The sequence below is a fragment of the Penicillium argentinense genome (genome assembly GCF_028826775.1).
Source record: "Penicillium argentinense strain IBT 30761 chromosome Unknown utg000009l_segment0_segment0, whole genome shotgun sequence".
Classification (NCBI taxonomy): Eukaryota; Fungi; Ascomycota; class Eurotiomycetes; order Eurotiales; family Aspergillaceae; genus Penicillium; species Penicillium argentinense.
This window is the reverse complement of record NW_026622668.1, coordinates 430,824-457,575: the sequence shown is the minus strand read 5'-3', so window position 1 is coordinate 457,575 and position 26,752 is coordinate 430,824. Positions and strand designations below refer to the sequence as shown.

General features: G+C 52.4%; 8 protein-coding genes across 8 annotated transcripts; 4 read left to right on the top strand and 4 right to left on the bottom strand.

Annotated features, from left to right (window-relative positions):
• Window positions 1-112: 112 nt before the first annotated feature.
• N7532_007770 (uncharacterized protein) lies at window positions 113-1,612 on the bottom strand (the record flags this gene model as incomplete). The annotated part of the gene is made up of 1 exon (XM_056620262.1): window positions 113-1,612. One exon carries the CDS (start codon window positions 1,610-1,612, stop codon window positions 113-115), a length of 1,500 nt encoding a protein of 499 aa, XP_056471068.1.
• A 4,727-nt stretch (window positions 1,613-6,339) lies between these two features.
• On the bottom strand, window positions 6,340-7,513 carry N7532_007769 (elongation of very long chain fatty acids protein; the record flags this gene model as incomplete). Its single annotated transcript, XM_056620261.1, has 3 exons — window positions 6,340-6,686; window positions 6,750-7,032; window positions 7,106-7,513. The coding sequence occupies 3 exons, from the start codon at window positions 7,511-7,513 to the stop codon at window positions 6,340-6,342; spliced, it is 1,038 nt and encodes a 345-aa protein (XP_056471067.1).
• Window positions 7,514-8,957: 1,444 nt separating this feature from the next.
• On the top strand, window positions 8,958-10,048 carry N7532_007768 (cytochrome c oxidase subunit VI; the record flags this gene model as incomplete). Its single annotated transcript, XM_056620260.1, has 4 exons — window positions 8,958-9,376; window positions 9,547-9,592; window positions 9,732-9,849; window positions 9,930-10,048. 4 exons carry the CDS (start codon window positions 8,958-8,960, stop codon window positions 10,046-10,048), a joined length of 702 nt encoding a protein of 233 aa, XP_056471066.1.
• A 746-nt stretch (window positions 10,049-10,794) lies between these two features.
• On the bottom strand, window positions 10,795-12,181 carry N7532_007767 (glycosyltransferase family 15 protein; the record flags this gene model as incomplete). Its single annotated transcript, XM_056620259.1, has 4 exons — window positions 10,795-10,951; window positions 11,034-11,652; window positions 11,724-11,987; window positions 12,040-12,181. The coding sequence occupies 4 exons, from the start codon at window positions 12,179-12,181 to the stop codon at window positions 10,795-10,797; spliced, it is 1,182 nt and encodes a 393-aa protein (XP_056471065.1).
• A 215-nt stretch (window positions 12,182-12,396) lies between these two features.
• Window positions 12,397-15,068, top strand: N7532_007766 (uncharacterized protein; the record flags this gene model as incomplete). Its single annotated transcript, XM_056620258.1, has 2 exons — window positions 12,397-12,462; window positions 12,513-15,068. The coding sequence occupies 2 exons, from the start codon at window positions 12,397-12,399 to the stop codon at window positions 15,066-15,068; spliced, it is 2,622 nt and encodes an 873-aa protein (XP_056471064.1).
• Window positions 15,069-15,628: 560 nt separating this feature from the next.
• Window positions 15,629-19,704, bottom strand: N7532_007765 (phosphoribosylformylglycinamidine synthase; the record flags this gene model as incomplete). The annotated part of the gene is made up of 2 exons (XM_056620257.1): window positions 15,629-17,649; window positions 17,670-19,704. The coding sequence occupies 2 exons, from the start codon at window positions 19,702-19,704 to the stop codon at window positions 15,629-15,631; spliced, it is 4,056 nt and encodes a 1,351-aa protein (XP_056471063.1).
• A 1,771-nt stretch (window positions 19,705-21,475) lies between these two features.
• Window positions 21,476-23,263, top strand: N7532_007764 (MFS transporter; the record flags this gene model as incomplete). Its single annotated transcript, XM_056620256.1, has 4 exons — window positions 21,476-21,905; window positions 21,958-22,561; window positions 22,616-22,947; window positions 23,001-23,263. 4 exons carry the CDS (start codon window positions 21,476-21,478, stop codon window positions 23,261-23,263), a joined length of 1,629 nt encoding a protein of 542 aa, XP_056471062.1.
• A 681-nt stretch (window positions 23,264-23,944) lies between these two features.
• Window positions 23,945-26,571, top strand: N7532_007763 (putative C6 transcription factor; the record flags this gene model as incomplete). The annotated part of the gene is made up of 4 exons (XM_056620255.1): window positions 23,945-24,816; window positions 24,878-25,137; window positions 25,191-25,416; window positions 25,479-26,571. Coding segments are annotated over 4 exons (2,451 nt in total), but the record flags the coding sequence as incomplete, so codon positions are not given.
• Window positions 26,572-26,752: the final 181 nt, after the last annotated feature.

Sequence of the window (26,752 nt, the reverse complement as noted above, 5' to 3'; positions counted from 1 at the left end):
ACAAATCCGCTCCATAGAAAGACATTACCAAATTAATATACTTCGAACGTGAATAGAACCGGGTGAGTGTGGTATGCGTAAAGCAGAGGGTAGAGTAGGTGAGAATTAGGAATTAGGTTCTCGTAAAAGCCCTCTTTCCAAACTTGATCCCCATGAATCCCTTACCCGCATGAGCAGAGCTATTATGTCGGGCATGTCGGCGCTGACTCGGTTTGCGCACGACGTGCGCGTCATAGTTCATCGTGCTGACGACGGGCTGGCTGGAGGAGGCCGAGGCGGTGGGTGCTGTGTCCATTTCCGAGCGGAGACTGCTCATTGAGTGGATGCTGGAAGAGGCAGAGTGTTTGCGGGTCACGCGGCGCATCATCGGGGAGCGGTGTGCTAGGATATTGGAGACACTGCCCTTAGAGCTGTGTGTGGGACCACACTTGGAAAAGGGCGGGGACGAGGCTGTTGAGGCTGGGCTGCAGGTGCGGGTCAGCGAGCCGGCATCGCTGTTGTGATCAGCGATGTAGCCTGGTCGGATATCGTCTCGGAATGGAGAGACCGGGCGGGAGATATCGCGGTAGCAAGGCACGCTGCTGTTGCTGTCGCTGCGGATGGAGGCTGGGCGCGGGGGTGTATCTGTTGGCCGGCGGGGGCGGGTCGAGGCCGGTGGAAAGGGCTTCTCGGAGCCTGCTGTGCGTGGTCGGGGTCGATACATGGATTGAGGTCGAAGACGTGGTGAGGGTGGGATGTAGGGAACCACCGGGATCTCAGAGACGTTGGCAATTGTGGCTCCGGGAGGTAATTGCGTATCTTCCAGTAGGGGAGTCATGGAGGGTGTGGAGCAGGCGGATGATCCACCTCGCTCGGACGAGGCCATGCTATCCAGGCCTCGCGGAGAGGGTTTGGAATCCATCAGCCGGGGCACTTCCAATGTGCTCTCGGTTTTGGGGAGATATATCCGAGACTCGCGGTTCGCCCGAGTCCGAGAGTTATTCGACCGCGATCTCGAGCCCTTGGAGCGGGTACCCAGCGAGTTGATAAAGACCAATGTTGGTCGAGTGGGAGGCTCCATCATGGTGACTGTCTTGGCCGTCTGGATTTCCGCATGCTCGACGGAGAATATAGATGATGGGGAAGGCGAGCGGGACCGAGATTTGTTGGTGGGTATCGAGTTGGGTGCCACATAGATCGAGGGCTTCAAGAACATGCTCGATGCCAGTGCTGGAGTGCTTTCTGGAGAGGGTAGCTCCAAGACCATATCCTCTTCGGGGTCAAAGACGTAGGCGTCGTCTCCAAAGGTGGCATTGCTGTTGCGCTTCAGGGTGTCCATCGAGACGGGCCGTGGTTGTGGCTGTGACCGCTTGTTGGTTGTCGATAGCGGCTCCGGTGCGAGCAAGTCATGGTGCTCCTCTCTATCTGAATCCGGATCAATCTGAGAGGACGCCTCGTCAGCACTCAGATCCGAATCGAAAGTACCAGCTCGCTGGGAGCCGACAAGCGAGGGAAAAAAGTCATGGCCGCCAGCATCCGATTCGGAGACAGCCTCTTCGTCTGATTCGTATCTGTCGTGGAGGCTTTGTCTACTCAGACGGTGCAGGTCGAGTGAGGGCGTAGAGTCGTACATTTTGCCGGTGATACTTCGGGCGTCATGTAGGTGTCAAGTAGTGGCAGTATGGGTATGGTCATCCGTATACTGTGCCAGACAGGAACAGCAGAGAGTATGCGAGGGCCAGCCCGTCGTGAGAGAAACACAACAAGAGGAAAATTCAGCCAGGTACCAGTGCCGCAGTCTAATATGGCACGGGTGTAGAGTCGCAACGGAGATCCCGTCGGCTGCACGACACGGGCAGGGAAAGGTCGTTAAGGACGGGTGGGACCAGGGTGAGCTGATGAACAGGGGAGCCGCCCTCGATGCCATCCACAGGAACCTTGGAACCAACGGGCGGAAGGGTTGAAGAAAAGACGTGAAGAACCCGGTTCCACTTGAATGAATCCACCGGGAGGAGCCAGGGCCTTTTTTAGAAGTGCGCCGGTGGAAAAATCCAAAATCCAATAAATGCATTGATCGAAAGTAGAAAATAGAAAGCAAAGAGGGGACGAATCCCTGTCCACGTGTTGGGGCAAGATAGTCCCTGGCGCATTACTTTTCCTGCTGGTGGCTTGCCCTCGACTAGCGCTGTTCTCCTGCATCTCCTGCGTCTCCTGTCAGTGCAGGATCGCGCGCTCTCCTCACCCTGCATTACTTTGACAGGGAGGCTGCTCCTGTGGGATGGGATGTCATCGATGTGATGTGTGATTTGTCAATAGCAGAGGAGGGGGCACAACCCCTCCAGCGCGAGCCCTTGCATGGGATGGCTGTTGGGATGGGATTGGGGGGATGGCCAGGAGACGAGAGGAGCCCGTTTCACCAGGGCGACGCGCGCCCTCTCGTCGCGAGAGGCTGGCGACGAAACCTAAATGAAGGCTGCGACGCCCGGGAAAAATCTGATAGATCATCGTGAGCTGTCGTTGGCTCTGGTCCATGCGCCTTACGCTGGGGCTGCATGACCATCCGGCGGCATCATTGGGCCGGGTGCTCGCTAGTGTGCAAAGGAAGAACTGGCGGCGACAGCTAGATTGAGATTGGGTCAGGGGGAATTGCAGTGCACATCCATGAGAATGCCTGGCACTAGCATTCGCAAGTGCTTCGCACTGGCGGATGCTCAGCGGGAGCAGGGTCGCAGCGATCCTCGGGACAAAGCAGGGGACGATCAAACCACCGGAAGAATATCCAGTCGGTTCACCATTCGGGTGTGGAAGACTGAGAATTGAAGCGCCGGGGTGGAGCAGTGGATGGGATGGCATCCAACGGAGGCGCAAAGAGGAAGTGCCAAGTTTAGCCGCCGTGCCAGCGCGGTGGGGCCGAGTATAGCTCAAACACACCACGAACTCCCTGGGGGGTGCGCTAGCCTCACTCCGAAACAACTACTCCGCAAGCAGTCGGGCCTAGTAATGTGTATAGTACCTGCTCTACTACCTTACTACATACTGCTAGCTACACGATAGTATAGTAGGTCCTAGAGACTAAGAGCTACAAAGCGACAGTAGGTGTAGATACCGTGGTGCCCTATCTGCCCTAGAGCACCCTCCCTTCGGGTAGGTAGTACTAGGAATTGTCACGACCTTAACCCGAACGGGCCAGGAGTGCGCAATGCAATGCAGAGGGTCTTCACGTCAAAATACCCTAGGAGGGCGACCGAGGGCAGTCTGAGAGCAGGAGAATGAGGGATGGTCTTCCTGGCGAAGGAGTACTCTCTCCCACGAAAGTACTAGGACTCCTAGGACTCCTAGATATGGACAGCAACCACTATCTAGGACGAAGCCATCCATTCCCTCCCTCCGCTGCCACTCCTCTGCTTCTGCAGATTCCTTCCCCCGGTATCCCTCAAGCACTCCCAAACTACTAAGTGCTAACTGCATCCAGCAATGACCAGCCGCTCCTTGCATCGCCCACCCCGGCGAATCGGCGAATTCATCCGTCGGAGCTTCGCACTATCGTTTCGCATATTTATAAATCACATTTGGCACTCGCAGCATCGGGTAAAATTCAATAGAAAATGCCGCCCGACCCGCCCCGCAACCATTGCAAACCATTCCCACACCATCTCACTCTTGCAGTCGCCACGTCAGGCAAGGAACTCAGTAGTCCAACGCCCAAGCTCCTCTTCTCAACGACATGACGACATGGAGCATGGCTAGTGCCAGACTGGCTTGAGGGGGTTGACCGCCAGTACACTCGCTGAGTGTAGGCCAGTCCCACCGAATCCGCACTCCATCCTAACTGTCGTTCGGTATAGAATGCCACTAACGGCTCCAGGACGTGTGCGCTAAACCAATTCTCCCATAGGTACGGATCATATGTATGCATATGTACGTGCGTGTATTCAAACACCGAAGCAGGACCACTTTCCAATCTGCCCGGTCCGTCCCCAAACGAGAAACAATTCATGCTAGTCACGATGCTGCGCGAGACGCCCACGCCTTGATGCTCCAGAGTATCTCCACATCTCGCCTGTTTACCGCCGACTTGCTTTTGCCTGTGTAAACATGGCATGGCAGCGTGGATTCCGCCGAGCCCTGCAGATCGTATTCTCGGATCAAAATCGGCTTTGTCATGGCGTGCAAGCAAGGCGCCTGTCCAACTTCCCACTTCCAATGACAGGCGATATGCTAGACGCTGCTCTCCACATTTCGGTCTATTGAAAATCTCCCGGCCACGCTGATGTGATGCTGATCGCTCCGTCAGTGCATCGACGACCGTTTGGAGGCTGGAAAGCCTATTATTGCTCTGCCAGGATGAAGGTCCTTCATGCGCTTGCATGGCAGATTCCCTGCAGTTGGGCGACTATCGGTCTCCAGGATCGGATGGGATGGCTGGTGAGGCTGGTTCGGAATGCGATCTGCTCTGCTCGCACGGGGGATCGGAGGCTGCTCCATACATGTACATCCAGGTGCGATGCGAGTTCTCTTAGTCGATCATTGCTCGCTGTAAGCCTGACGATATGCCGAGGGTCGACCTGTCACTTGGTAGCATTGTTTGTCCCCCGTCGCACAAGCCTCCTGCATGGATCGACGCCCAGCGACGGTGGATCCGCCCTGCCCGGCTCCGGAATATACCTCGTAGCCTGGTGTGGAGGGAAAGTCTATGGGTTGCCCCATCAACAGAATGTTTTTATTGACAACGATAGATGACTCTTCGATGTGTATCTGGCCGCGTTGATTTTGTCAATTTTGTCAGCTCTGGGGTTGAACATCTAACTATGCGGTTGCTCGCCTGGAGCTTGCGGAGGCTGCAACGCGGTATGCAGGACGCTATCGAATCGCACATGCAATGTATGGAGTACGGAGGATTAGATAGGCGTTCCCCATGAGGATCTCAGCTGCGAAAGGGAAGACTGTGTCCTTGCTTTTGTGTGGGCTTGCCCACCATATCCACCCATATTGGCGATTACACGTCGATAATGTGTGTCCTCGCTTCACGGGGCTGGGAGTGAGCAAACTACAACCGACTTTCGTGAAATTTGTTCAGCCCCATCAGCCAGCTATTCGGTTCGTTCTTTTTCACATCAAACGTAATTGTAAGCTAAGAGTCAATCTAATCCACCCAGGTACAATTGTCAGCTCCATTCCAGCTTCCTCTTCTTTTTGCATCTCCCTGGCTCTCTTTATCTGGAGCAAGTACTGTCATTCGCAACCTTTTCCGTTGATATCTACCCACTTACTATCTCGTCAAGATTCTGTGAGCTCACACAATACCTTCGGCAGGTGTGCTTGAACCCACTCCGAGGGCCACAGAAGCAGCGATATTGATATTTGATCTACAATCGCATCGGAGTGTGTCAACATTAGTCGAGATAATGTGCAATACCATCAATCGATTGGCCCTACATTGACCGAAATGTGAGCTAGACTAGCTCGATGAAAACAATAGGAGCGCAGCCTTGAATGCATTACCCCCAAGGGTTACTCAAACAACTTCCCTGCCATATGAATACAGCAATCATGGGCATCTCAACCCATGAGACTGGTCCATGTGAAGCCAATCGTTATAGGGGATTTATATCGGCCACAATTAGAACCTGTTTCTTGAAACAGTAATTTCTTAGTGTCGAAACAACAACATGGCTATTGGCCAGTACTTCCAATGTCATGGTAGAACTCATCCAAATTTACATGACTGCTCAATTTTACATGTTCTCGCCTTTCGGTGCTACTGTGAATTGAAGTCTACAGCTAAGCTGTCTTGCGTAATTGATTACATTTAGCATGATATATAACTAGCATCTATAACTCCTTTACGAACAATGAAGGTAAAGGATGCAATCGAAAGGTCCGCCGCCGGCAGACTAGGGTGATAACGACAAACATGAACAGAAGAAGGTCACATTATAAAATACAACCAGGAGACTGCCCGACAGTCCGCCCGGATGAAAGGGGTAAAAAGGAAAAAAAAAAAAGGAATGCCTTCATGCCGCAGGTACCAGCTTTCCGACCACCCATCTCGACCATCCATTCCCACAGCCCAGGACATGCCGCATAGACCACCAGACAGCTGAGTCTGGTTTCGTGAAAGGTCATTCATTAAAACAGTATAGATTGAATCACCAGAGCAGCGATTCTGCCCTAACTCCGTACTTGTCCCCTGCGGTTTGAAGCGCAATATGTTCGAAGAATTTTGTATCGATGTCTCTTGTCATGAGTTACCGACGTCGCAGCATACTCCGTTATCCATACAATGTTTTGTTGCACGTTACCCTAACAATTGCGTATGCGCGTAAATTCAACCGAGGTTGGTTTACCGGAAGAGACCGCTTAGGCCTTGCGGGAGCGAGTGACGGGGCCATTGGAGCGGCCAGTCGAGGTGGCAGCACCGTTGGAGGCGATAGCGCTGCCATTGCTCTGGGTACCGGCGGGGGATGGGATCTCGAAGTTGCGCATGTCGATCAGGGACTTCTTGCCGGTGTTGCTGCGTGGGCGGCCGACCTTGGCCTCCTTCTTGTAGGTGGCGATGTAGAAGGAGATGAACAGGAGCAGGTAGGAGGTGATAATACCAATACCAGCGAAGGCGGCAAACTCCTCACCAGCGCACTGGCCCATGTTGGGAGCCCAGGGGAAGTAGGCCGAGGAGAAGTAGGTGTAGGAGGCGAAGTAGATGAAGCCTTAGGGAGTCATTAGTTTCCAGTTCTCCTAGGCGACACATGCCAATGCGATTTTTGACTTACCCAAATCAATGACGAACTGCACAATCTGCAGCATGGTGATGTACTTCTTCCACCAGATGCGGATGCCGCGGGCACTCTGGAAGTAGTACCAGTACATCACGACGTGGACCAGCAGGTTGATGGTGATGGGAACCCATTGCACAGCAGTCAAACCAATCAGCTGGGTGTAACAGAGGAGAGCGGTGGCACCGTGGTGGTAGGTGTGCAGGAAGGTCAAGGGCTTCTTCTTGAGGACCAGGAAGACGGTGTCCAGGAGTTCGACGTATTTGTTGATGTAGTTGAGCTAGAAGAATAAACTAGTCAGAATCGACGTCCATCTTCAATTTGGCCGTGTGCGACCGCATTTGTATACTTACGTAGTACAGAATGATCAGAGGCTGGGTCCATCCACCGCGATGGTCGCAAATGGCGTAGAAAACACCGTTGCGCATGAGGGTGGGCAGGAGCTGCTCGACGAACAGGGCCAGGAGGATGGCGCTGATGGCGGTCAGAAGGAAGTTGTGGATCATGAAGAGAGTGTTGAGCTTGAAAGCCGGCAGCTTCTTCATGACCTCACGGCCACCGAAAATGACCACATAGTAGGTGACCAGGACGGTGGCGGTCTCCTTGAAAGTGGAGAAAGGAGTCACGCCCTCGGTGAACTTGAACTCGCTGGCGGGGTAACCCATGACCATCTCGTAGGCCTGATCGAACAAGGGCCACAGGTGGACGCCGAATGGGCGATCCAGGGTCGGGAGGGGCACATTCTGGAGAAACTCGGCCATGTCGACGGAGGCCTTGGAGGCAACAGTGGAGCAAAAAGGGTAAGCAAAAAAAAGGGTAAAAACCAAGAAAAAAAAAACCCCCAAGGCAGGCGACCACTGATAGACACAGAGATCGCAGACGCGACAAGGCAGGGAGAGGAAAGGAAGGAAAGGACCGAGGATGGGGAAGGAAGAAGTTCTTGAGAAAAGGACAGGAGTAACTTTTTGCGGCGCGTCCGTTGGGCGCCCAAAGCAGACTAGCGCGGCAGGGAAAAGGGGGCAGCGTGCAGCCGCAGCTTCCGAGATGCCAGCCCGCCTGACCGGCTGCAGTTGTCTCTATACTTCGGGGTACATAATGAGAATAAAATGGTTAGAACAAAGAGAAAATTCTATTCTATTTCTGTATTTCCAGATTGTGCAGTAGTAGTATGCAGACTCGCTGCTATACAAATTCGCTGATGCTCAGGTACGGACGTCACATGTCCGTCTGCAGCCACTCAGGGCCCGCCTGTTTTCGGGTCGAAGTAAATAATAGACCCGGGGTTCCGCCCAACCAATTGGCCTCCCATAAAATTCGGCTCGGTCAGGACAGCGATATAAAATGCAGTCAGATGACAATTTCGTCTCAAAATCGACCGACGATTCTCCCCGGGCCGGTCGAAATAGGGTTGCAACTGAAGGCCGCGCCAAGGTACCGTGTCACGCACGCTCATCACATCCTGGGACTGCCGAGGCTGTACCACCAAGTCCAGGGTCCTCGCTAGGGCTGCTCCGATTGAGAAATTAGCTTCATGGGGTACCAATGCCTTTCCACACTCGGTGATTTGCACAAATAGTCGGATGGGCCAGCGCTTTATTTCGGAGAAGTAGAGTTTCGCTCTTAATCTGCTGCGCTAATATCACCGTCTGAACTATCACGGATGTTCTCAACTCGAGGATTACAACTAGGGAGGATTTTGAATCAAGCACGTGGATCCTTGATGAAAGTTTCTTTGATTAGAATCTATGCATCCTTCCATTTCATTACATCATTTCATCCCATGCTTATTGCTGCATTCTGCATAGAGTATCTGATGGCATGCCGGGCCGATGCGATCCATAGCAGTCGCCGATCGAATTGGACCAATACCCAGTCGGGCTGAGAAAACTCCGCGGGAAATAAAATCAAATAGATTTCCTTTAAGGATGCGTATTTCGGTATACATTACCCACTGCTGTGTTATCCCCAATTGTGGTGTTGTTTGGCTTCATTGTGCTCACAATCAGTCGTGTACTTCGTCGCCAATCAATCTCCGACTTTTATATATTATAAACCATCTCATTGGACGAGCCCTGAATCTCTTCACTGGCACCATAAAATAGTTTCTCGCACTCGGGTTAACCAAATACTGTCAAGCACTATCATATCATAATCATTCACCACGCATCTTTATGATGGCATACTGTCTATCGCTGTATAGCTGTCATGACACAAGGTGCCCGCCGGCTCATCCAATCACGGAGAAGCGTTTGCGATCAACGGGCCACATCGGGTGATGACTCAGCACAAGCCATCGACACCTCAGGCAGCAACACCACACCACCCGCAAAATCCAGCCGGCTACACGACACTTCGTTCTCCCTTCGCACCCCCCCCATCGACTCTCCCCTCACCACCTCCCCCATTGACTCCGGTCCAACAACCCGCTCCGATATGTCGTCCCTCTCCATTTTCCGTGTTGCGACGCGCGCCGTCCACCCTGCCAGCTTCGTCCGAGCTCCGATCGTCCGCTCCCGGGTGCAGACCCCGGTGACTCTGGCCACTACCCGCGCCCGTTACTTCGGCATCACCCCCAAGCGCATGTCCGGCCATGAGGACGAGACCTACGAGGAGTTCTCCGCTCGGTATGATGACACCTGCGACCCAATGGCTTCGGCGGAAGTCGGAAGAGGGGACGGGGTTGCCGGGCACGGCGATTGAAGACATCCTCTATTACCTGCCCGATAACCCACCCCGTCGGCTTCTTCTGGCTATTTTGATAAATTGCCATGCTGACTCTGTGTCCGAATCGCAGCTTCGAGAAGGAATTCGACACCGTCCAGGACGTCTTCGAGCTCCAGGTAAAACCCGCTGCCTTAGCCCCCAGCCCCGGATATGACGGCTCGTCAACGCGATTTACATGATCAATCGCCCCGCCGACCCCGAATGAACAATTGCTACGCAAAACATGCAATGAGTCATGACTAACATCAACTCCAGCGCAACCTTAACAACTGCTTCGCCTACGATCTCGTTCCCTCCGTTGAGGTCCTCACTGCCGCCCTGAAGGCCGCCCGCCGTGTCAACGATTTCCCCACCGCGGTCCGTGTCTTTGAAGGTACGCGCATACTAGGACATCCCCATTCATACTGCCAATGGAACTGTGATTGGATACATGGCTAACGCACGGCGCAACAGGCATCAAGGCCAAGGTTGAGAGCCAGGAGCAGTACAAGCAATACCTTGAGGCCCTCGAGAGCCTCCGCCAGGAGCTGGGTGTTGCTCTCCGGGAGGAGCTGTACCCCCAGGAGGAGTAAATTAGCGTTTCGCCATTTTTGTTTCCCCTTCCCATCACTTTTCTCGCGAAGTTTACCCACAACAAGCCAACATGTCGCCATTGGTCAAGCGCATGTCTCCCTTTGGCCGCGCCGAGCGGAGGGTAGCAGAGAAAGCTGTATACATATACTTTAGAGATCTCCAGTGTTGTTAGTCCCATCTTGGAAAAAGGTCCAATCTAGTGTGGCTGGATTGGTGCTTAATCTACTTCCTCTTGTTCACACGCATTTGACAGAAGGCTATTCCCTACTGTGCGCCTTGGAATTATTTCATCGACATCTAGACAGCAGTATACGTCAGGTACTACATGAGAAGGGTTCCCGGTCAAGAACACTGCAACACTACCTTCGGCTACACCCGGGGTACACTTGTGTATGTGTTGAAATAGGAGTAGTTTCTACAGCAAATTGTGCAGAGAAGAGAAGAGTCCCAGAAGTTGGCAATGTACGATCATTATAAGTACAGTGAAGTGGAAATCGCGAAACTTGTAGCAAGCTTCGCAGCTAGGAACGTATTTTATGTTTACAAGAGCAAGAGCAAGAAAGAAAAAGTTGTCGAATCGCAAGTGGGGAAAAAGCGGCAAAAGTCGTCAATAGATTGTGTATGTTCTTCCGCTCAAAACGCCGGAAACCGAACCGAACCACCGAGGCGGGAATTTACTCATCGGATAATGCGAAAATGATGATGCAAAGGGTCGTGAACTGACAGGCAAGTCATGGCTTCTTACTCAGTGCGTCCCAACATACTTGAAGTAAGTCGGGCGGCAGTCCTCCTTCTGAAGCCAGTCCGCGCCAGCGTAGGACTTGCCTGGGGTACAGCCAGAGCACTTAGGCGAGTTGGGGCAGTTGTAGTAGGGGATATGGTTGTAACCGATATCGCGGAACCTGAGCAAGATCAATGTGGTTAGCGAGTGGGTCAAATGTGATTGATGTGATAGATGTAGTGTGGCATGGGGGTGAAACGTACCAATGCACGTTGGCGGCATTCGCAAACAGACCGACACCCAACGAGTGAACAGGGGCATCGCCCCATCGCTCATAGAAGAAACCTCCGGCACGATCCAGGAACTGGAAGTAATTATCATACTTCTCACCACGGAAGAAGTCCAAGTCACCGATCTCGAAGTTGGACCAGAAGTGGCAAGTGGAGTATCCATTGGCGATCTTGTTGTGTTCGGGACGGACAACATCGTCGGTGATCCAGTCCATCATGTTGTTCTCGCTCAAATAGCTGGGGTTCGCTGCGAGGAATTTCTTGGTCTCGGGCCACAGTGTTTTGATCGTCTGAGGAGCGTCGTAGAGGTTGATCGTGAAGCCATAGGTCTTGTTGTTGTCCTCCATGTAGCGAAAAACGTCATAATCGACATTGCAGAAGAACTGGACCTTGGGCTCGATGCGCCAGTAGTAGCGATAACCCTCCAGAGCGGGATGCTTGTAGAACATGCCGCTGTTCCAGCGGCACATTTGGTGGTAGGAGATTTTATCCGCATACTGTATGTTTTCCTCCAGCAGAATCTGGGCCGATTCCTTGAACAGTTCCTCATCGATCCATTTGGGCACATCCCAGTGTTCCTTCGGGACCAATTCTGCAAAGCGCCAGTCAGTTCATGTCCGTATGTTTGGGGTCGATCATATTAGGAGGCGGGGTTAACGGTACCGTATTGACATTTGGCCTTGGTCTCGGCCTGGGTCCGCTGCTTGAACTCCTCGGTGAAAGGCTTGTCGTTGAAGAAAATGTAGGGGTAGTTGAACTTGTTGTTCCAGGTGCGCTCGAGATCACGCATCGTGCTGATCATGTCGTTCAGCTCTTCGTTACGGACGAGGGAGATAAGGGCGGCATTGGTACGGGCAGACTTGTCGCTGTTTGGCTGGTAGTCGTGATCCTCCGCGCGCCAGAGATTTCCTGCCGGTTCACCCGTGGCTTTGAGGGGTCAGTGGAGGATGCGGGCGAAAAGATAGGAGTGGCAACTAACGATCAAGCAGAGGGTCCCTGGTCATGCCGTGGGTAAGTTTCGAAGTCGGGTTTTGGGACTCATTGCGTAGATTGAAAACGAGAAAGAGAGTCAGCAGGATGCATGCCGCACCCAGCATGCGAATTGGACGTGCTATCGCCATCGTTGCGGATGGAGGTGAAAGGGGGAGAGCTGGCGAAACCAACTTCACTTCGCGCCGGCGGCCCCGTCGCTCCATTTCCCAATCGGGACTAGCGCCGCGTGTCCAGTCGGCGCGTCATTTGATATTCCATACTACCTTCAACTATTCAACCGCGCATCTTGCATTCCCCATCGAGCATCGTACACAGGAACAGCACGACTGCTATGGTACTCGCCATGGGCGAGCTGGCGGAGCTGACCGACCAATTGGTCACGGCGGTCGCAAAGCTCTCGCCCAATAAGGTATGGCGTCAACTCCTTCCAAATAGGACCACCGCGCTGATCCCATACAGGACTCGTCGCGCGCGCAGAATATGCGCCGACGCGTAGAAAGAGTGCTTCGTCCTGGCTCCCATGGACGTACCGATCAGTTCCTAGTCGCACGCCAGTTGGAAGGTCTGCAGGAGAAGTTCGAAGTTGTGGATCGATCCGACTTGACCCAAGCTCTCCGCAGTCGCCTCTTGGAGCTAGAGGGCTATTCGAATGACTGGTATCCTGAAATACTGAGCTTAATGCTGCAGCTGTCGAATCGTCCAGCGATCTTCTCGAAGATCGAGAACTTGCCGAAACGTGCAACTGCACCTGCACAAGACGATGCTCTCCTGTCCTGGTCCAAATTAAATGCGGATACGCAGGACACCACTTTCAACGATGACATTTGGGAGGAAGTAGACTTTGCTGCCGGTTCCTCAGATGACGATTTCTCATCCGTTGCCAGCGATGTGTCTCTTCCCCCGAGCCCGCAACAACCGAGCATTGACCTAGAAACTGAGTATGTAGTCCCAGGCAATGTCTTCGTTTCGGGTGACGATGAAAAGTTCATTACCTCAATAGAGAAGGCTCAGTTCTGGAGGCCTGAGAACAAGGCCCCAACGCCCAAAGGAAAGGAAATTGCCTACCAGACCATCACGGAATTGCAGCTGGCTCGTGAGACATTGTTCATGCTCCAAGGCCTCCCAACATCGATATTCTGGCGCCTGGATGATGAAATCACAGTGGATGGCACTTATCGGCTACGGCATTGCTCGAGCAACGCTTTATCGGCACTGCTTCAATCATTCACGGAGATTGGGTGCCAAATCGATGCATTGCGGCGCTTTACCAATGCCTCGCAGACCATCCCTTATATGCAGACATTTTGCCGAGGGATCGAAGAGCGGTTGCTCGAATTCGATGCGAACCTCTCGCAAGTTCAAGTTTCCTTCCTTTCCGCCGGCTCTACAGTCAGTTTGATTCAACTGCTCAACGATGTTCGCCAGTATTCTCGCCATCTACTTCAACTGTCCGACCTGGTATCTAGGCTAGGGAGACACATTGACACGCAACCAATGAGCTGCTTGGATCTACTCTATGACTCGATATGCTTGCAAGAAGCACTAGGAAATGACACTACGACACTGGTGGCCTTATTCTCAGCCTGCTTCAGGACCTATTCCCGATCCATCAAGCTCTGGATGTCAACTGGTCATCTGGATTCACAAGATTGTGCATTCTTCGTGCGGGCGAACCCCGAACATGGCGAGCTCAGAACTCTTTGGCACGATTGGTATATTCTAGACGACGGTACCAGGCGCCAGGAAGTTCCCAGCTTCCTGGAAAATGGAATCCACAAAGTATTTACGGCTGGTAAAAACATGGTTTTCTTGCGTCACCTGAATGCACTCCCAGACCTTTCAGAACATCCCGATCTCGTTCTGGATGAACTGTACCCAAACTCCTCATTGTCACTCCCATTCCCCGCATTAGTTGAATCTGCCTTTGACCGTCTGGTAGATGCAAACCACTCTCTTAGTGCTGGTCTCCTCCGGACAGAACTTGATGAGCAATGTGGACTGTGGGACTCCTTGGATGCCCTGCAATATGTCTATTTGGGCGGCGACCTCAGCATCCTTGGTGCTATCGACACCAAGATCTTTGAGCTTATGGATCGTGGCCGATCTTGGGATGACAAATTTTTATTGACGGAGGTAACACGCTCGGCATTCAGCGTGATGCCCACCATTGACCTATCAAGGATTGTTGTTCGATCAGCTGGCACTCGTCTATCCGACTACAACATTCCCAATCGCAGCGTTCAAGTTCTGGGGTCTATCTCGATCGACTACATTCTTCCCTGGCCCGTCGCAAACATCATCACACAGGACGCAATACAGTCGTACCAGCGCATCTCCACGTTTCTGCGTCAGATTCGACGTGCAAAGTATGCCCTTGTTAAGGAACGCATGCGAGACGCACGGAAAACCACAGCAGAAGACGAGAATGAAACACTCATCTATGCCCTCCACCACGACCTACTTTCGTTCCTCAACTCCATCTACTCCCATCTTACCTACCTTGTGATTTCGACCTCAAACCAATCTTTGCACTCGGCGTTATCCGATGTCGAAGACGTCGATTCCATGATTGACGCACATCAAGCCTACATGGCTTCTCTCGAAGACCAATGCCTTCTCTCTGAGAATTTGTCACCGATACATGACGCTGTCATCGCCCTACTGGATATCGGCGTACATTTTGCAGACTTGCAGGCTGTTCGAGCATTTGAAGAGGGCTTGATCGACCCTGATGACACCCGCAATATAGAAACCCTGCGCCAAAAACGAGCTGCGGGGTATGACTCGGACTCGGATTCGGACGAGGAAAATGATCAAATTGACCACGAGCAAACTCTCACAATTTCATTCCGCGACTCTTCATATGAGGATCAAATGCGGAATCTGAAGCAGCGATATGACTATCTGGTCAGTTTCGTTGCGGATGGGCTGAAGGGGGTTGCTCGTGCGGATGGACTGCCGGGCTGGAACATTTTGGCAGATCGACTGGAGTGGCGGACAGGATGGCTTCGGTAATAGTAGAATTGGAGCTGATGTTGATGGCCTGAGAATTTCTTGCTGTTTCATTCGCCTTACCATCCTGGCTATAGATCTTGGTGATTTCCATCGATGGTTGATTCGATCTTCATGTTTTTGATGCTCTTACGAAATTTCGCAACCTGCGCTTTAACGATTAGAAGAAATGCCTTGAACATAGAAGTTTGATGTTCCAATATCTGAGAGAATAGAACTCGAATATTTTCACCTCCTGGCTTTGAGTGTCCTTTCAGTGTTCTTTCTTTCATCTACTAACTGGCTCGCTGAACCGCGGGACCGGAGCATATCGGGCCTGGCCATTGTCACATACCAGTAGAACTAAAGATGCATGGTGGACGAATATCGAGGCAGAATGGAAAAAAAGTATCGTCTATGTGCTATATTTCATTCTCTGTTTCGTAAATGCTTTTTAAATATGACATAATCCATCCCACTCCAATGTAGCCTGAACCAAATTAACTATAGACAGGAAAACGTGAAAAAAACATGAAATACTACTAGCCATGGGCATGCGAGAAGCTTTCTTAACAATTAGCACTTTAACCGACCCAGCGTCTGGCGCTGAAGAAGATACGTCCCCAGGGACCAATGTCACCCCACTGCTCGGCATCAGGAGACACGTAGCTAGCAATGCCGTTCATGACAGTACGCTCGGGGTGAGGCATGATGGCCAGCACACGACCATCGGGGCTGCGCACTCCGGCAATACCCTCGGGACTGCCGTTGGGGTTGAAGGGGTAGCGCATAGTAGGCTTGAGAGTGGCATTGTCGACGTAGCGAACAGGAGCCAGACCCTCGCGCACGAAGTCGTTGGCAGTCATACCGGAGGTACCAGCGAAAGAGGCGCGACCCTCGCCGTGGGCAACGGCGATGGGCAGCGAGGTGCCATCCATACCGTGGAAGAAGACGCCAGGGCGCGAAGGATCGGGGTCCGAAATGCGAACCATACAGACACGACCCTCGTACTGCTCACTAGTGTTGCGTTCGAAGCTAGGCCAGTTGCCGGCACCGGGGATGAGCTCCTTCACGCGGGACAGGAATTGACAGCCATTGCAGACACCGAGAGCGAATGTATCGGGACGCTCGAAAAACGACTGGAATTCCTTGCGGGTGTTCTCGTGCAACAGGACAGACTTTGCCCAACCCTGACCGGCGCCGAGGACGTCACCGTACGAGAAACCACCACAGGCGGCCAGACCAGCGAAGCTGGCCAGGGAAACGCGGCCTGAGATGATGTCGGTCATGTGGACATCAACGGCGGAGAATCCGGCGGTGTTGAAGGCAAAGGCCATCTCGGCCTGACTGTTGACACCTTGCTCACGGAGAATGGCGACACGAGGCTTGTTGCTGAAAGGCGAATACTGGGACAGGCTGGTCATGATGGGCAGACCGCGGTCCTTAGGGTCGAAAGTAGGGTTCCATGACAGACCAGGGTTCTTGTCATCGAGGATGTTCTCGAACTCCTGCTCAGCGCAATCAGCATTGTCACGCATCTTCTGCATGTGATAGGAAGTCTTGGCCCAGGTCTGCTGGAGCTTGGACCGGGATTCGCGGTAAACCAGAGAGGCCTTGTGGTAGATGGTGAGGTTCTGCTTGGGCTGCTCAGAAACGCGACCAATCTTGTGAATCAGGCCGGCAGGAGGACCGCAGGTGGCGAAGCAAGAGCGGAACTGAATTTCGTGCTCCTTGCGGACCTGGAAGACAGCACCAAGTTCTTCGTTGAAGAGAGCCTCAACGACATCCTGGGTGTGGAAAGAGGAGCAGATGTTGTCGGTCATGATCTCAACACCGCAGCGGCCAGCAAACATCATCTCAGCCAGGGTGGTCAGCAGACCACCATCGGAGCGGTCGTGGTAGGCCAGGACAATTCCAGACTCCTGAAGTTGCTGGGTAGCATCGAAGAAGTCGCGGAAGATATCGACATCGCGAACATCAGGGCACTCTCTGCCGACCTCATTGAAGACCTGGGCAAGAGCAGAGCCGCCGAGAGTCTTCCGGCCAAACGCCAGATCAACGAACATAAGGACGGTCTCGCCGACATCCTCGAAGCGGCGGAGAGCTGGGGTCCAGGTCTTACGGTAGTCGCCAACAGGAGCGAAGGATGAAATGACAAGCGACATAGGGGCAGTGACCTCCTTGGCCTCGTTCGAAGCCTCATCCTTCCACTTCATCTTCATGGACATGGAGTCCTTGCCGACAGGAATGCTAATGCCAAGCTTGGGGCAGAGATCCAGACCAATGGCCTCGACGGCCTCATAGATAGCAGCACCCTCACCGGGGTGACTGCCAGCGCACATCCAGTTGGCGGACAGTTTCACCTGGCTGAGGCGGTCCACGAGGTCGGAAGCGGCAATGTTCATAAGAGACTCGGCAACGGCCATACGAGCAGACGCACCGGCAGAGATAAGAGCCAATGTAGGTTTCTCACCCATAGCCATGGCCTCACCGGTTTTGACGCCCTGCAGCAACGAGGTAGCAGTGACCGAAACATCAGAGACGGGAGTCTGCCACGGGCCAACCATCTGATCACGAGCAGTCAAACCACCAACAGTCCGATCGCCTATGGTGATCAGGAAGGACTTGGAGCCGACAGCGGGCAGGAGAGAACCCGGTTGACGGCCTCGCCGACCAGCTCGACCTTTGAGGTAAGCGAGGGCAGGTACTTGGTGAGGCTCGAATCCACGGCAGGAAGGGTCAGCTTGCGCGAGTCGACGACCCGTGTCATGCGAGGCGGCTTGCCGAACAGAACCGACAAGGGTAGATCGATCGGGGTCGGGTATTCCTTGGATTCGCGGTCCAGCAAGATGAGTCGCTTCTCCTCCTCAGAGGTGCCGCCACCACGGCCGACGACAGAGAAACCACAGCGCTCACGCTGGGCGATGGCAGTGAACTTGTTCATACTTGCCTCTCCAACGGCGAGGACATAACGCTCTTGGGCCTCACAGCACCAGATTTGCATAGGGCTCATGCTGCGGTCAGCGCTGTCAACTTCACGCAGCTCAAACTTAGCTCCCAGGCCTGAGTCATGGATAAGCTCGGGAAGGGCGTTGGAAAGACCACCGGCGCCAACATCGTGAATGAACTTGATAGGGTTGTTGTTGCCCATAGCCACACATGCGTTGATAACCTCCTGGGCTCGTCGCTGAACTTCGGCGTTACCTCGCTGCACACTGGCGAAATCAAGGTCCGCGGAGCCTTCGCCCGATGCGATACTAGAGGCAGCACCACCTCCAAGACCAATAAGCATAGCGGGCCCACCCAGGACAACAAGGAAAGAGCCGGGCTTGACGACATCGGGGTTCTTGAGAGCATGCTGCGGGCGGACAGTGCCGACACCACCAGCAATCATAATAGGCTTGTGGTATCCACGGAGCTCCTTCTGGCCGTTGCCGATGTCGATCTCGGTAAGAAGGGTGCGGAAATAACCACCAGTGCAAGGACGACCGAATTCATTGTTGAACGCAGCGCTGCCAATAGGAGCCTCCAGCATGATATCCAAGCTGCTCGCGATGTGGTTTGGCTTGCCAACATCGAGCTCCCAAGGTTGCTTGTGCTCGGGGATCAGAAGGTCAGAAACACAGTAACCGGCCAGACCGGCCTTGGGGCGGGAACCACGACCAACGGCACCTTCATCACGAATTTCACCACCGGAGCCAGTGGCGGCACCCGGGTAAGGAGAAACCGCAGTAGGGTGGTTGTGAGTTTCAACCTTGGCGAGGAAGTGAACAATTTCCTTGGTGTGGTTCCATTCACCAGTGGTTGGATCAGGGGCCCAGAAAGCAGCCTCGCTACCCTCCAGAACGGCGGCATTGTCGCTGTAAGCACTGACGGTGTAGTCGGGGTGCTTCTTGTGGGTGTTGCGAATCATGGCAAAGAGACTGTTGGGCATGGGCTTGCCATCGATGACCCAAGACGCGTTGAATTGCTTGTGGCGACAATGCTCGGAGTTGACCTGGGCGAACATGAACAGCTCAACATCGGTGGGGTCGCGCGCAATGGCACCGTTGGGACCGTAGGCCTCCGCCAGGTAGTCGATTTCGGACTCATCTAGAGCGAGACCCAGCTCCTTGTTGGCTTCCTGGAGAACCTCCTTTGGGGACTTGGAGCCACTCTGCAGGGAAATTGTCTTGAGAGGCTGAGGGGCATGCTCAGAGAACATCAAGTTCAACTCGGGCTCGTCCTCGCTGATAATCTGGGTCATGCGATCGTGCAGCAGATCCATGTATCCGGCCTTGTAGTCCTCGGCACCCTTGCGGAGACAAGAAACCTTCATTCCACGCTCGATGCGCTTCACAGAGTTGCGAAGACCGCAGACATGGGAGATACCGGTGGCCTGAGAGCTCCATGGCGAGATAGTTCCGGTTCGGGGGAAGACGTAGAAGGTATCGAATTCGCCGTCGTCAGAGGTGAAGGTGGGGGGAACGTCGGTGATATCACCGTAGCGGAGCAGTTGCTCCAGGACGGAACGCTGGGTTTCGTTCAGCGGCTGGGAGGTGTGAACATAATGAATCCACTGGGCTCGGACATCCTGCACACCCAGGCTCGAAGCAATGGCCTTGCCGCGCGAACGGGAGAACGCCACCGAGCCCGGGATGGCAAGGTATGAGTCGGACATGATTGAGAAGTAAGTGTGAAAGGTACCAATCCTCCCTCTGGAAAAAGGAGGTGGAGTGGCTCGGATGCCTCTCAAAATGAGCTTGAGCGAAGAACCCCCGCGATGACTCCTCAACTTTTTTTTCGAAAACTGAGTGGCCCCGCCCTAAGCCGATTGCGGCGGGTGCTTATCGGAGGTCACGTGGTGATTACCAAAACGTCCCATCACTTGATTTTGAGACGAATACAATTGTTGAAAGGAACCTCTTGATTTGAGCTCAAGAAAGAAAGAGCAGGAGATTCCATGGTATTCTTCAGCGTTCTGTTTTATTTTGATGTAATACAACTTGAGTCAAGACGTGCCTTAAAGTTAGGGTAATTAAGTAATTCCTGCATTCGTCGCAACTTTGGCAAATTGGGACGGTTTTGTTAATTGATTGAAATTGGAAGAATTCCGCATTGACGTATCATATGCCATCTTCCTACTCAATTCATTGGACACATCGTCTTTTACCCTAGCATAACCGTGTGCATTGATCCAGCGCGATGACGATGTACAACGTTGCTCCAATGGGGACAAGATTGGTTCCGGTCAATCAGGTTATCCAAGCCGATCAATTTTATCATCTGGGGGATCTCAAAAGACCCTCGAAGCAATAAGGCTGATCAAAATGTGTCTAGACCACCGGAGATAACTCGCACCTGGTCAAGTTTGACAAATTCCCTGATTGGGTAGGACCCACACCCCCATAAACGGCAACATGCTCCGAGGATTTCATCGTGAGACAGACCCAAAGACTTTGACATCCAACGGGCCGTTAGTCTCAAAAGAGTTTGCTGGAATTACAACGGACTCTTAATTCTCCACGTGGTTTCAAAATTCGGGTTGAAAATTTAGCCAAAGCTCGAGAATAAAACCACGTGCTGAAGGCGTCATATGGATCTGCTGCATTATGTAGTGTACCAGATGACCAGCCTCGAACAGAACTTCGACCATGCAAGTGATGCCTTTTCAAGTTTATAAACCAGTCAATCACAATGATTTGTTCTTTGTGTCCCTCATCCAGCCCGACCAAGTACAATACTAAGTCTCAAGACCATCAATGTGGCCAAGACTCTGGACGGGACAAGCACAGATACAAAGGCGGCCCTGAAGCTTAAAGCAAGTTATACATGTATACTAGCTCCTATAGAATTGAAGAATCCAATTGTTTAGATATTGATTTTTCACACTGTCTCAACTCTGGAGTGACAAGGAGTCCATGCTTGATCTAGAGTTTTCTCTTGTTACGGACGGCTACTAGGGAGGACGGTGTGATGGATGGCCTGTGCTCGATGGAGGCTGAATTAACAACGTACAAATAATAAGTCGTCGGGTCCTATCCGTAACTGATAGGATATCCGTCAAATTTTCACCCTTTGCATCTTCGCTGATTGTGGCGATCTTCCGGTACTTTCGTAGCAACTTACCGTTTTCAGTTAGCGCCACATATCCATTTCAGGCAATTCACTACCCGGTGGGGAATCGCCCCAGCCTTGCGCGAAGTATACAGCAACGGGCGTGGAACGGCATCTTACGTGACCATGCCGCATATCCCTATCCACACGGACCGGTACCCAGACTTTGTGACGCCAAGCTCTGGAAAGGAACATAAAACCCTGGGAAACCCCTCTCGACTGTAAGGTGTTCAAGTCAACGAGTTGACATACGAATCGAATCATACTCTGTCTGGGCATACACCGACCCGAGTGTCCCTCTACTGACAGTTTCGATACACCAAAATACCATCAGCATGGAGACACCCAATTCAGACCAGACGCACACCAATGCAACGAGTCGAACGGCGTCCACAGGATCTGGCCCTGGACAGATGGATTATCTCGACCTCCCTGTCCGCGAACTAAACGATGGCGCCGACCTCCGCGAATACATCACCGAGACCCGCACGGGCGAAATAATAAAGCCAATGAAGTCTAATGCTACTGGTCAGATGGAGGATTGGAAGTTGGTCACTTTCACCATAGACGATCCGGAGAACCCCAAGAACTGGTCGAAGCTGTACAAATGGTACTGCACCATGGTCGTCGCCTTCACTTGCTTTGTCGTCGCATTTGCCAGCAGTGTTATCACAGCTGACTTAGAGGGCCCAATGGAGAGTTTTGGAGTTTCTCGCGAGGTTAGCCTGCTGGTTGTTACTGTTTTTGTCATCGGATTTGGTGTTGGTAAGTTGGAAACTCCTCAAATTCTTGGTATTTTTTGCTGATCATGCCCTAGGACCCATGGCATTTGCCCCAATGTCCGAAATGTTTGGAAGACGCCCCATATATGCGGTGACACTTTTGCTTGCTGTCATCTTCATCATTCCTTGCGCTATCGCTAAGAATATTGGCACGCTGATCGTGTGCCGGATGATCGACGGTATTGCTTTCTCTGCGCCCATGACTTTGGTCGGCGGTACCCTGGCCGATCTATGGAAGAACGAAGAAAGAGGTGTTCCTATGGCTGCATTCAGCGCTGCTCCCTTCATTGGGCCTGCTATTGGTCCTCTTGCAGGTGGTTTCCTCGGAGATAACTGCGGCTGGCGATGGCTCTACTGGCTGCAGCTCATTCTGTCCTTCGTTGCCTGGGTCCTGATCACTTTCACTGTTCCCGAGACATATGCGCCTATCCTGCTGAAGAAGCGGGCTGCGAAGCTGCGAAAGGAGGAGAACGATCCGAAGTACACCACCGAAACTGAACTCGACCCCCGTCCGATGGGACAGAAGTTGCGAATCTTTCTGTTCCGGCCATTCCAGCTCCTTTTTCTCGAGCCTATTGTCTTTTTCATTGCGATCTACATGTCGGTCTTGTATGGTCTGCTGTACATGTTCTTCGTTGCGTAAGTTACTTGATATCTTCCACTACCTTGATCCCGAGCTGACGATTACTTCAGGTACCCTATTGTCTACCAAGGCGGAAAGGGCTGGAGTGCGTCTATGACCGGTTTGATGTTCATTCCGCTTGCCATCGGCGTGCTTATGAGCGCGGCATGCGCCCCGTTTGTGAACAAGAATTATCTCAAGATCAGTGAGCAGCACGGTGGGAAACCGCCTGCCGAGAAGCGCCTGATTCCCATGATGTGGTCGTGCTGGCTCATCCCAGTCGGTCTTTTCATCTTTGCTTGGACATCCTACCCTACCATTCACTGGTTCGGGCCATGCATTGGAGGATGGCCTGTTGGGTTCGGGTTCATCTTCCTCTATAACTCTGCTAACAATTATTTGGGTACGTTCTTAAATTTGATTGTTACTTCCGAGCAGAAACTAATGAATCATTAGTGGATACATACCAGCACCAGGCTGCCTCAGCCCTAGCTGCGAAGACATTCCTGCGATCCATGTGGGGTGCCTCGACGGTTCTGTTTACAGAGCAGATGTATGATCGCCTGGGATACCAATGGGCTAGCTCGCTTCTAGCATTCATTGCTCTGGCTTGCTGCGCTATCCCATATGTCTTCTACTACAAGGGAGAGGCTATTCGCCGTTTCTCCAAGTATGCCTTTGCTGATGATGAGGAGCAAGGCACTAGCGTTAAGGCTTAGGATTTGAACCAACATAAAAGGTTGAAGAACTCTCGCCCAGGTGCTCTCTCGTGATTACCCGCTACAGCGGAGCCGCAGGCGGCGGGCTTCTGAAATTGTTATGTTCCCCACCCCTACACTAATGACGATTTATGGTCGTCAAACTCATATTAATGATAGACAAGTTATGTTCAAAATAATATAATCATTTTAATAAGAAGTATTCAAAGCTGCTTGTAGCGTGTACAGTTGGTGTTCGACACGGTAAAATTAGAGAAAGAAGGAGTCAAAGCTCTGGAATTTTTTTCCCCTACGAAAAAAATCTTTCTAAACAGAGGGCATGCTTCAATCGCCTATCTTTAATTGATGAACCTGCCGCTGACGTAACCGGGCTGCAGAACCGCATTCCGCATTGGGTCGCCCACGTCACGTGTCTGACAGATAAGGGTCGACGATGATGCTCTGTCGGCTCTCTCCAAATTGTTCCGATCCGAAGCAATTGCCTGCAGCACAATGATCTCTCTCGCTGAGTAATGGATTGACGCAGCCCTGTCACGCTACACTCGATATACCAATTAACACAATCACATTTGACCATCTGCACTGCGTCCGAAATCCCGAAACCGACCGAGGTTGTCGTTGATTGCATCAGAGCCCGCATTGCCGGCGCATGGTACACTCGACTTAACACCTACGGTAGCTCGACACGAACGACTATTAACGGACAAGATGACATCGCCATACCCCCCGAACCCTTCCATCTCGCCTTCCGACATGGCCGCCGCACAGAATCGGTCTGTATCTGATTTGCCGCAGTCGCAAGTGGACGCTATCATTCGAACCAAGCGCAAGGCGCGAGAACCCAAAGCTTGCTACCCATGTCACGCGCGAAAAGTGAAATGCGATCGAAATTTGCCGTGCGATGGCTGTGTTAAACGCGACCATGCAGATCTTTGCTCATACGAACGACCTTCTAAAAAGCGCTCGCAGGCTTTCCACGAGAGTCCTGTAGGTGGAAACTCGGCAACATCCACGTCAGAACATCACGGATACTACAATTATGATGAACAACCGGCGAATATCAAGCCCGAGCCGATGATCAGTCGACCGAATGGCGCCAATGCGAGTGGGCGAGTGTCCATTGCCCGGGAGGAATGGGATAACGTGCGCAACCGACTTCGCGAGATGGAATCGACAATATCTTCATTACGTGTGGGGCTTGACCGAGCCGAGGATGGACCTCCTACCGGTCCAGATGGCGGGAGTGTGCAGAGCGGCGATGCAAGTTCCCGGTCGAAGGGCGCCTCACCGGATCGCGAGGGCATTCATGCTGCAAACACACTTGGAAAAGGAACCGTTCACCTTGGATCGCGGTCTGTGCTGGCTTATATTTTGAATAACAAGTCTGGGTCAGACCAACTGCAAGCTCTGCTTGAGGGAGGAATACTGCCTAAACTCGGCCTGGATAACGAATCAGCAACTTATCCGTTCGTTGATCTATGGTCATCGGACATGTCGACATTCGATGTCACTGCTGTCTGTAGTGCACTTCCCACTGATCAGCAGTGCAGAGAGTGAGTTTAAAAAAGACCGCCTGTCATACACATTGCATCAATCTAATGCTGAACTGTACAGGTTCTTCCTTTACTACAAGGACATCGCTGGTGCTATCTACCCGGTCCTCGAAGATGTGTACGAGTTTGAAAATACCCTTGAGCTCTTGCTGCAAAGCAGGATTGCATCCGGGGGAGTCTATCGCGAAGATGCCGACGAGGCGCAGAATCCCTTTGGAGTAAGCATTGCATACCTGGGACTTCTGTTTGCCGTCTTGGCGTCCGGCTGTCAATCCTCGGACCTTGGAAGCAAGGAACGAGAGCTGACTTCCCAAGTTTATGGTAAGTCAAAGGACCCTAGATTCGGATCAATGGCTCTTGACTCATTATTCTAGTCTGCTGCTCCTACCAATGCCTGCGCATGACCAACTTCCTCTCCCAGCCAACAATAGAGGCAATCCAAACCCTGCTGGTGATTGGCAATGTATTGTCTTACAATATGAACCCGGGTATCTCTTACGTCCTCCTGGGTATGACACTACGCATGGGATTGGCACTTGGATTGCATGTTGAGTCGAGCCGGTTTTCATCGCTCGAGCGATATCGCCGGCGGCATGTTTGGTAATTCTTCACTTCTTGGCATCATCAATCACTGATTTGATTTACTAATGAGTGCCCACCAGGTGGTCAATGGCATGGCAGGATAGCCATTTCTCTCTATCCTACGATCGTCCTTCCACTACTGCAGTCAGCCAACCTGAAATTGCATACCGCGAGGGCGGAAAAGCTGGCGATCTCTCCTATTTTGAAACTCTCTGCCGAGTCATCTCTCTCGCTTTGGAAGTTGTGCGGATTCGAATGCTGAGCCCTCATGCCCAAATAAGTTTCGAGAGTATTCAAGGCTACAAGGAGAGAATTCGAAACATCATGATCGAAGCCAAGCCCTATTTGCGCGAGGCAAAGTGGTGCTCAACTGCAACGGAGCACTTGGAACGTGTGGTATTGAAGCTTCATTCTTCATACTTCGCCTCCGAGCTCTGTCGACCTGCGCTCAAACCGACCAACGATACCGGGGACGCTGGAACTGCTAGCATGCGAGCGGATTGCGTCTCGAACCTCATGACCACCGTCGAGGCGTACATTGAAATGCACAACATCAGCTCCCATGCCTCCCGTTCATGGATTGCTCTGCAGCGCGCCATCAGCTCTGCATTCCTGCTTGCCGTCATCGAAGAGGCAAAATCAGATGCAAATGTTTGGAACCTCCTTCGACAGTTGGAGGGCATCATTGCACAACGCGCAAGCACCGAGCGAGCCTATGATACTGGCGACGTCACTGCATCTGCTGCCAGCATGACTTCCCCAGTCCAAGGAATGAACACGTACGATCCGATCACTGGGGCTACAAACCCACCGGCCGCTGTACAGCCGCCCGTCGTGAACGCTACGTCCCCTGCTGCTGCTGTTGATACTGGAACTCAATGGGCGAAGTCACTCGCTAAAACCCACCGTGCTCTGCAGAAGCTTCTCAGCGCTTTTGGGAATCAACTATCGCGACCGGCAAATGAACGAAGCCCTGTTTACTTTGCACAAGCCAATCTGAACCCAGCCGCCGCTCCAGCCGGTTCATTTGTTCCTCCTGCTTCGGCAGGAATGACTCCCAGTGTGGGATCACTCCCACCTCCTACTCCGGAGAGCTCGGGCAGTGGAGAATGGACAATTCCAAATATTCTGGACCGCGCGTCGGAGTATATCCATCCACCCCTCTGGAGCTAACTATTGCAAATCTTCGGCTTCGTTTTCGTTATATTTGTTTCTTGGTATTCAATCTGCTTCAGCGTGGCCCGCGAGCATTTCACTGGCGTCGGGTATTTTTCAATTTCACGAGATGAACGCGGTGATGCATTGGTTTTTGTGGGATTATTGGGACGGCCTTTTCGATTTCTGTTGATTAATT